General features: G+C 39.7%; 1 protein-coding gene across 3 annotated transcripts in view; it reads left to right on the forward strand.

Moving 5' to 3' along the window:
- Positions 1-10,041, forward strand: part of LOC308088136 (H-2 class II histocompatibility antigen, E-S beta chain-like) — a 26,206-nt gene extending 16,165 nt beyond the window's left edge. For all 3 annotated transcript variants that reach the window (XM_080432510.1, XM_080432511.1, XM_080432512.1), the window contains 5 exons: positions 6,564-6,777; positions 7,324-7,391; positions 8,458-8,571; positions 9,032-9,088; positions 9,544-10,041. In XM_080432510.1, the coding sequence (XP_080288636.1) occupies positions 6,564-6,777; positions 7,324-7,391; positions 8,458-8,571; positions 9,032-9,069 (434 nt within the window). In that variant the 3' untranslated portion in view covers positions 9,070-9,088; positions 9,544-10,041. The remainder of the gene's footprint in view (positions 1-6,563; positions 6,778-7,323; positions 7,392-8,457; positions 8,572-9,031; positions 9,089-9,543) is intronic.
- The last annotated feature ends 707 nt before the right edge of the window (positions 10,042-10,748 follow it).

Here is a 10,748-nt window from a genome sequence, read left to right on the forward strand (position 1 = left end):
AAAGAACCATGCAGGCTAAAACACACCTCTATACACTTCATTTCACCTGATTTTATATTTTAATTATTGTCTCTTGTATGTTTTTAATCACTTTATTCATATTTTACAGGATTATGTTTATTGTTTTGTTTGTTTCTACTCTAGTTCATTCGAACTATTTTCATTAAATGATATTGATTGGTTATTTTGTTTATGTAAAGCACTGTGTAACTGTTAATTATTTAGTATGTTAAAATTATATTATATAAATGCATTCTACTCTGTAGAAAACTGTAGACTATTGTAGAATCTACAGTACTCTATGAAACGTTGTTGTTGTCATCTGGTGGCCAAACATGACATTTACAGTTACAATGTAGACATTTATCAGACGCTCTTAATCCAGAGTGATTTACAGTAAGCAAGGAAAACACAAGGTAATACATTAAATGCATAGAAATAGTAATCTAGGATCATAGGTAAACCAAGAACCTATCATCAGTCTAAACAGTATAATATCAAACAAATAAATAATCTGTACATTAAAACTATCCAAACTATAGGATGCCAGGTCTACAATGAACCTGGCATCTGTCTACATAACATGATATCTAAATTACATTTTAACCTTTGCATAAGCCTGCAAGGTCATCAAGGCTAGGTCTAGTGCTACAGGCTGAGGTGGAGTCTGAAGAGGAGAGTCTTCAGATTACGGTGGAAGATTAGGAGTGAGTCTGCAGTTCTGACTGCAATGGGGAATTTGTTCCACAGTTTGGGAGCCAGAAGGGAGAAGAGTCTAGGACGTGTGGAGCGTTGTCCAGGGTGTTTTAGAGAAGGGAGAAGAGTCTAGGATGTGTGGAGCGTTGTCCAGGGTGTTTTAGAGAAGGGAGAAGAGTCTAGGATGTGTGGAGCGTAGTCCAGGGTGTTTTAGAGAAGATTCAGACAGCTCCCCTGTGTTAACTGATATGAGTGAGCGGGAGGGGTTGTAGGGTTGGATCAGGCTTGAAGATATGGGGGTGTCATACATTTGGTTGCTTTGTAGGCCAACATCAGTGTTTTGTACTCTGTGAGGGCAGCAACTGGGAGCCAATGGAGGGAGAGGAGAACGGGGGAGAGCCGAGAAACGTGAACATTTTGGCTGGTTGACCAAGTGTGTTGCGGCTTTCTGGATCATTTGGATCTAATGTGGATGATATACAATTATTCATGATAATGACATGTTCCTATGACTGGTAATAATGATAATGATGATGACGATGATGATGATGATGATGATGATAATGATAATGATAATGATAAATGTATGCGACTGCACAGAAATAAACTAAAATAAGTCGCGAGAGGCGATGAGATGGGCCAGGTCTATTGTGTGACGCGCTACAAACAAAAGGAGATTCACTGGATCCAAACAATGCGTTTTAGGGGTTTATTAAAGCAACAAAAAGGAACGTAATTAAAGGTGCTTAAACTCATAACAAGGCGATCACAGTAATCAAAACAATAAAGCAAAATAACGTATAAAGCGGTCAACAAAAAGTAGGCTCCCAAACACCCCCTCTCTCTCTCTGTCTGTCACTCAGCAGGTAGTCAGGTGGTGCTTTTGAGGTAACCAGGTATCCTCCCCTATGCCCGTCACTCACTCATCCACTCACACACACCAGTGACAGGGCATTGACCAAATATATAAATAACAATAACCAAACATAATCATAATAACAATAAACCAATTCATGGCTCCTACACGCCAGCCCCTAATTATTAGGTTATGACATAATAATTACATCCAAAATGCATAATAGGAGAACATGAAATTAATAACAGTAATCAGAGTCCCAAACTTTTTTCTTTTTCACATAAGACAAAATCTTCTTTCCTCAGCCGATCACGAAAGGAGTCATTGTTCGTAAGGCCAGATGTTCCCGCGCAAATAGTCATTTTCAGAGTAAACACTCTCGTCGCAAAGTCAAAAGGGTCAAAAGTCAAAAAATTGTCAGAAGGTCAAAATCCAAGCAATAATTGTAATCCAAGAAATAATTGTAATCCATCTTCAACCTGAATCCAACAGGTCATGACATTGTCCAAGCATTAGTCCTCTTCGACCTCCTGGATCAAGCAGCTCTTGGTTATTGGGCGATCCAGGCAGCTGTTGTTTGTTATTTTCCATTTCCATCAGTGGGCAAAGTAGGTGGATGTGACTATCCTCCTTCACATTTTTGCCTTTGTGTGGCCTGGAGAAGTCCTCTGGAATCCTCTTCAGTTGTCTGAACTTCCTGATTTCCAGTTCTGCCTTCTCAAGCTCCTCCACTGACAGGCAACTTGAAACGGTTTTCCTCTTCAAGGTTTCCATGTCCTTTTCCATTGAACAGCTCTTTTTGTCCACAGCCAAGTCAGACTGGTTGATTTTCACTTGCCTCCTCCTCTCACAAAGAGACAAGATCCAGGTCTTAAACCTCGAGATCCAAGATACAGACTTTATCAGACGGGTCCAAGAGTCCAAGTAATGGATCATGTGAATCACTGCAGCAACCTCCTCTCCGGCCTGTACAGCATTGACTGCAACAGATGTCTTGACCTCCGGGTCATTTGATGGTAGTTGATGAGCATCATCAGAATTGACAGGCCACTCACTCTCAGGTGATTTTATGACCAGTTCCATGTCTTCTCTTGACATGCCAGTTTGTTCATCAGCACTGCATTCGGGGAAATCTGTCTTAAACTGCTGTTCATCCAAGTTCACAACAGACACCCTATTCACTAATAACTCTGGCTGCTGACATTCTATTGCATCATCGCTGCCTCCATTTAGCGGTCCGTTCACAGTCCAGCCCAGCATCGTCCTGATGGCATAAGGACCATTATTTAGACTGCTAATGACTTGCAGTGGTTCTAAAGCCTCAGGAACATTTGTCCCTATCAACAGCTCAATGTCAGCATCAATCTCAGGCAGATGAATATGAGTGAAATGAGGCCATCTCTGAAGATCCTTCTGTCTGGGAATGTTCCCTTTATGGACAGGCATGCACACCTGTGTGTAAGCCTTGGGCAGTTTACAGAAGCGCTTCTCCTTCAAGCCAGCGACTTCCAGTCCTGGTACAATGTGACTAGAAACTACTTTCTCTTGGCCCATTGTCCTCAAGAGAATATGTGCCTTCCTCCCTGTAAGGTCCAGTTTGTGCATTAGAGCTTCAGTACAGAATACTGCAGAGCTTCCTGGGTCCAAGAAAGCATAGGTGGTAACAATCTTGCTCCCCTTATTGGACTTAACCTGTACTGGAACACTAGGCAGTTTACAGTTATTGTCACCAGCCCCAGTAAGGCCACTCGATACTACTGTGCCATCCACTGATATCCCCGACCTCCTCTCAGCTTGGTCAGACTCTTTGTCCCATTCTTTTGAAGTGATGTGAAGTACAGTTGGATGTTTGAGACCACATTTTTCACAGGTAATCCGTTTTCTCCAAACTTTGCTTATGTGTCCAATACACAAACAGCCAAAACAGACACGGTTCTCTCTCAAGAAGCCTATCTTCTCTTTATGAGGTCTTTTCCCCAGCTGGGGGCACATATCCAACATGTGTCCTTCTCCACAGTAAAGACATGTTTCCATTGTTCCTTGAACATGTTCCTTCTCTTCCACTCCAAGCTGATTCATAGGTTTTACAGGGGTCACAGTAGTGGCGTAGCTAGTTCCTTTCATTCCGGAACAAGGTTGTGGAGTGTACTTGCTCACACTTTTAGTTGTGGTTAGTGATGGAACATCCTGTATGTTTCCAAATACTGGGTCAGATAATATTTTCACTTGTTTCCCAATGAAATCAGTGATGTCCATGAATGTAGCTCTTCGTCTGCGCCTTTCCTGTAGTTCACAGGCTATATTTCTCCACTTGTCTCTGTATTTGTATGGCAACTTCCTAATAATGGTCAGCATATTCGCAGGCATGTCCAGCTCATGTAAATATTGCACCTCTTCCATGGCATTACAGCAGCCTCTAAGAAAGAGGCTGTACTCTTGAAGAGCTTTCACATCTTCAGTTTTAATGGGTTGCCATGAAAGAGCCTTGTCCATGTATGCAGATGCTATTTTCTGCTCGTTTCCAAACTCCTCTCTCAATAGAGCCTTAGCTTTAGCATACCCTCTTGCAGGGTCCAGGTGCTGGCAGCTCCTAACAAGTTCCCTGGGGAGACCATTTGTCTGCTGCTCCAGGTAATATAGACGGTCACTGTAATTTTGAGTATTATTTTCCACTCCATTCTCAAAAGCCCTCATAAAAGCATGATATTTTAATGGATCCCCATCATAGATTGGTACCTCTCTCTTTGGCAAAGATGAGATGCATTGCTGCTGTATTAACAGTGTGGTTATTTCATTTTGTTTCCTCATAATGCATGTCATTTTGACCATTATTTGCATTTTCATTTCCAGAATTAACATTGTCAGAATTAACATTTGCATTTCCATGATGAGTAGTAGTTACATTTGAGACGTGTTGCATTGATGTGTTTTCATGATTGCTTGGAAGTGGGCGTGGCATAGGTCCAGAGTGCATAACTGACAGAGGCTGTGATTGTGAATGAAATGAATGAATGAACTGAGAGGTATTTTTGTCCTTAGGCTTTGTTCCTGTGTCCACATGATTTTGTGACATTCTTGGTGTAAATGGATTGGCATTAGCACTGAGGGTTTGTGCTTTTCCTTGCGTTTTTTCCACATAAGAATTCATTCCATCTGCATGTCTTGTTTTAGAGGATCCCCCACTTATGACACTTTGAGATTTTAACACATTTAATTTGGCCATTTGTGCTGCCACGTCCGCATCCAACTGCATCTGCTCCTTTCTTTTGCGCAGTATTTCCTTCTCAGCTTCAAGTTCATGATTCAGTTGCTCCTTTCTTTTACGCAACATTTCCTCCTCAGCCTCAAGTTCATGTCTGTCCTTTAACAGGGTCTGTTTGATCTGTAAGGCTGCCAAGTCAGCTTTAGCCCTCAGACATGCAGAAGACAGTTTTGAAGCAGTAGAATTTTGCGTTCTTGATTTTCTTCCCACATTTGAAATACTGTCGTTTGGCTGTACATCATCTTGAAGTTCATGTGTCATGGTTATTGATTCAACTTGCATTATTGCGTCAGGTTTATCCGCTGTGAGAATGGCCACCTGTTCATTCAGTAGGCCTACAACATTTTCAACTTCCAACTGTGAACTCATTTCAACAGGAACAAATTGAGTTTGCGCACCACTGTCAGACACATGTCCTGTTTCCTTTGATTCATTCAACCAATTTTCCACTTCACCTTTGAATAAATTGCTGTATTTTGAAATGCTGGAAAACCATTCGTTTTGTCTTTCCTTTTCTTCTTCCTCTTCGGGTAATATAGACAATAACCCATTATGAGACATTATGGCGTTTGCATTGTGCTCATTCAAAGTCACCAGTAGAGATTCCACTCTCAAAACATTTCCCCTTTTTTCCATTAAGGACTTTATTTGCGGTATGAGTGCTTTCATCTTATTGACAGACACTGAACGTTCCCGTTCAAGCTTTTCAATTTTATTCAGCATGGCCTTTGCCGTGAGTGTGATTTCTCTTTTCCCACGTTCCATTTCAGATTGAGAACTGGTAACCTCCTCAGTATTTAAATCACTAATTTTTCCTTTTAATTTTCCTTCTCAATTAATTGTGCCATTTAAACACATCCACATTCCACAGATTGAAAGGAAACTTATCCAGAAAACATATACGGTATGTATTCAATTCATACATCAGCAGCGCAACAGCATTTTTAAATAGACGGAGCAGCGGATTTAAAGGGCCAGCGGAGATTCCTTTATTGACAGCGCAGCACGGAGGCTCCTTATTATCATTCAGTTAGCTTTGTCAACTCAACCTGTGATCAGGCATTCCATCCAAGAATATGCAAACTGCATTCCTTCCTTTAGTATACAGCCCGCAATCGTACCTGACTTTGAGGTTGACTTTGACCGTGACTCACGAAATGTTTGTTGTCCTCCGTCTGTGTCTCCGACCGTCTTTAATTCATGTCCACTTGATCCGATCTTGATCTTGTGCGTCTTCTGCTGTTTGATGCTAGTATCAACATTACCGTTTTTTGTTGACAATGTATGCGACTGCACAGAAATAAACTAAAATAAGTCGCGAGAGGCGATGAGATGGGCCAGGTCTATTGTGTGACGCGCTACAAACAAAAGGAGATTCACTGGATCCAAACAATGCGTTTTAGGGGTTTATTAAAGCAACAAAAAGGAACGTAATTAAAGGTGCTTAAACTCATAACAAGGCGATCACAGTAATCAAAACAATAAAGCAAAATAACGTATAAAGCGGTCAACAAAAAGTAGGCTCCCAAACACCCCCTCTCTCTCTCTCTGTCTGTCACTCAGCAGGTAGTCAGGTGGTGCTTTTGAGGTAACCAGGTATCCTCCCCTATGCCCGTCACTCACTCATCCACTCACACACACCAGTGACAGGGCATTGACCAAATATATAAATAACAATAACCAAACATAATCATAATAACAATAAACCAATTCATGGCTCCTACAATAATAATAATCTTCTTCATCCAGTGGAGCCCAAAGTGAGACTGAAGTCAGAGACTCCCCCTCGTCGTGGTGAACACACTCACATGCTGAGGTGCAGCAGCTACGACTTCTATCCTGAAGTGATCCTGGTGACCTGGTGGATAGGTCAAGAACCTTTGACCTCTGGTCTCTCCTATGCCGATCTGTCTGATGGAGACTGGTACTACCAGTACCACTCCTACCTGGAGTACACACCCAGGTACACACCGAACAGACAACCTATGGAAATACACACCTAATAGACACCTATACATATATTCTTTAAAAATAAAACAAGTGTTACTCACTTGCTGAAAATGGCCCATTAAATGGTAGGCTTATATTAAGTCTCACACACACACACGCACACACACACACACATGAATACACACACAGGAATACGCTATAACGTGCGTATCTCGTTACTAAGTTTCTTCTGCCTCTTACCTTCCTATTTTTTCTGCAATGGGGAGGGAATAGTGGAATACACAATAAACACTAGAGCGGAGGAGAGCCCAGTGGGGCATTCACGCTCCTACACAATGATAGTCAAAAAAAATATTAACAAAGATCAACAGATCAATGTGAATAGAATCGCGGCGCGGTTCAGCATGTAGATCAGCTACTACTATTGTGTGTTTGTGTGTGTTTGTGTGTGTGTGTGTGTGTGTGTGTGTGTGTGTGTGTGTGTGTGTGTGTGTGTGTGTGTGTGTGTGTGTGTGTGTGTGTGTGTGTGTGTGTGTGCGCGCACGCGTGTGCATTACAGATCAGGAGAGAAGATCACATGCATGGTGGAACATCCCAGCCTGACCGCGCCTATCAAGATGGACTGGGGTCAGTTATTGTAATCTACTGTAATCTACTGTCTAAATAGCAGATATACAAGCTCACAGTGCGGCACCGAGTGCCGCACTATGAGCTTGTAGATCTGCTATTTTTGAAAAATCGTGAACATTTGTGCAAATATTTGAATATATATTTTTTTAAGCAAACATTTGTAACTCTCAAATGTCTGTCAACATATGTCTTAAGTTTTTCTGAAATATATCAGTGGTGCTCAAACCTTTTCTTGTCAAGGACCCCCCAAATGTTTTTGGCCGCTGATCCCCATCAAAATATGTTGTTCCAGGGACCCCCCAGAAGCAAATATTCGAGTTAAAAATGTTGTTTAAAAATATATATAAATTATATTCAAATATTTGCACAAATGTTCAAGATTTTTCAAAAATAGCAGATCTACAAGCTCATAACTTGGTGCCGCGCTATGAGCTTATTGATTTGATAAAAACAGATACAAGACCAGATTGACTTGATAAAAGCAGATCAAAGACCAGATTGATTTGATAAAAACAGATCAAAGACCAGATTGATTTGATAAAAACAGACCAAAGACCAGACTGATTTGATAAAAACAGATAAAAGACCAGATTGATTTGATAAAAACAGATCAAAGAGTCAGCATGGTTTTATCAATGTGAAAACAAGACAGTTTTCTAAGACAGAACAAGCGCTGATGTTCTTTTTTACAAACTGCCTCACAGTTCTGAGTCTATGACTCTGTCCTAAGATACTTTCTGCACATTCCACAGCCTGCTTTATAATCATCATAGTAAAAGGTTGATTCATGTCTTCTAAAATCTATCATCATATCCTTTGTTTTGGATGTATTTATAGCTCTAAGAAGGACATGTCACATCAGGTGACAAACTCCTCAAGGACTGGACCAATAGGGTTGGACTCATTATTACTGAACAGACTCACAATGACTGTGTCGTCTGTTTATTGTTTAATGTAGCTTATTGTCAGACAACTCCATGTCAGAGTCAGTGAAGAACAAGGTGTTTTAATCTACTGTAATAATATGATATGATATCATATCATATAATATTTGTATTGTCAGATGACTCCATGCCAGAGTCAGTGAAGAACAAGGTGGCCATGGGAGCATCAGGTCTGGTTCTGGGTCTGGTCTTGTTCCTGTCTGGATTCACCTACTTCCAGTGGAAGAAACGAGGTGATTAGCATGTTTAATTAACTTATTTAATTAACATGTTTAATTAATTATTATACTACCAGTGGAAAAAATGAGGTCAGATCAACAGAGGATCACATGACATGTGGAACCCTCACAGAAATGCAAACAAACAAACAAACAAACAAACATGTAAAACCACAACCTAAACAGGTTTATATTGGTTTAGAACCATAACCGGTTTAGACCAGTTTAGACGACCTAGTTAGAGGTCAAAGTGTGTTCTATGTAGTCACATTTAACTTTAATACATCAGTGTTACATTTAGTCCTAAATAAGAGTCAAATGTTCACATTAGTTCTGATGACTGAACCCTAATGTTGGTGTGTTGTTGTATTATTGTGTTATTGTGTGTACAATGTATGCATTTTATGTAGAAATACACACACAATACAACATTTATTTGTGTGTCTGTTTTTTGTCTCTCTTCTTCTTCTATCAGGTCGTATTCTGGTGCCGACAACCAATGACGATCTTTAGACTCCTCCCACACACCCAGGTTCACTTCCTCTTTCTTTTTACTAAACTTTTTTTTGTATAAAAGTGTATAAAACTAGAAAACATACACAAAACAACATGCTTGTGTAAGAAGTGAAACAACTAGCCTGGTCGTGTGAATTCACATTATCATGTGTCTTCTGCATAATTTATCATAATAATGAATCTAATAATCAAATGATTTGTTGTATCAGACAACACTGATGACAATGTGGTCAGGTGGGGGGGGGGGGTCCTCTTGGTAAACTAACAACTTGCTCATGATCTATTAACCATGTATAGCATAGTTTTAAATCATTGAACCATTAACATTTGACAAGTTATGAGTAACACATTAACTGATCATTTGGGAATGATTAATTTACTATTATAAGGGGATGTTATTCTAAAGTGTTAACGTTAATGTTCACACAGTTAATACATTATAATTCTTATTGGTTTATTGTCTTTTCACAGAACACCTGGGTGTGTTTTCAGAGAAGCAGAGAGTCATCGCTGCCCTCTGGTGGAGAGAGGAGGAAAGTTGTGTGTCCATTCAGCTTTTAAATACTCATAACAGCAGCACAATGATGACATCATCCTCCTTTTTTACAAATGTGTCCTTTAAAAATGCTAATTGGCTAGCCAAGGCTAACGATAATTAGTGTGCGCCCATGTCGACGTGGTTTTGAGGTTAGGGTTAAGGTTAGCTTTATAGACATAGTGTTTGTGAGGTTAAAGGTCAGGGTTTAGGGTTAAGGTCAGGTTTATAGACATCGTTTTTGTGAGGTTAAAGGTCAGGGTTTAGGCGCCACCTGGGCGACACACCAAAGGAAGAGGGAGTCCCAATTAGTGTGGGCGGTTCATCAAATTACTTTGTATAGTTTCTGTCGTCAGAAAACACAAACATAATATTTCAGTTCTAAACTATATTGAAACATTAAATAATGATCACACACAATCAGAGTTCTTCATAACATTAATATTAATATCCATCTGAATGGAAGTCAGTCAGCCATGTTTGTGAAAAAGGTTTTATCATTTTATAATTGACCTTAAGTCATTTATTATATAATCATTTATAATGTGTGATAATTAATGTGTTAAGATTATTATGACATCACTGTTTCCCTGTGATGGGTGGACCTAAACCCTCTAGGGTGGTCTGAGGTGAGAATGGTGGACTGCCACAGTCTATGACATTAATGGGAAACACTGTCATTTATAATTGCATGTGCATATAAATCATTACTTAATATAATGATTTATATGTAATCATTCATAATGTATAATGAGCAGGGGAGCAGATCTCATTACAACTGGGGGGGGGGGGGGGGGCAAAAACAAGGAACATTCTCATCAATAATATCACCAACACAGAGTTCAGTTCTTATTTTTGGATCCTGATTTGACTAATGATCAATACATCCAGTAATCAATACCTTCCGTTTATTATCAATATCTACTCTAAATGATCAATATCTAAAATGCTTAGAAAACTGGGCAGGGCTTCCTGTCAGATAAATAATAATTCATTACTCAGCACTAATTGAAGGACACATGGTTTAGTGTCCTAAATGTGTCCTATATGTATAAACTTCAATTTAATACATGATCCATACATTCAGTCTATCCTGTCCCATCGTCCCATGAGGTTTTAATTATGTTAATTATGTTAATTA

Source organism: Gymnoscopelus braueri (genome assembly GCF_963280865.1).
Source record: "Gymnoscopelus braueri genome assembly, chromosome: 7".
Taxonomy (NCBI): domain Eukaryota; kingdom Metazoa; phylum Chordata; class Actinopteri; order Myctophiformes; family Myctophidae; genus Gymnoscopelus; species Gymnoscopelus braueri.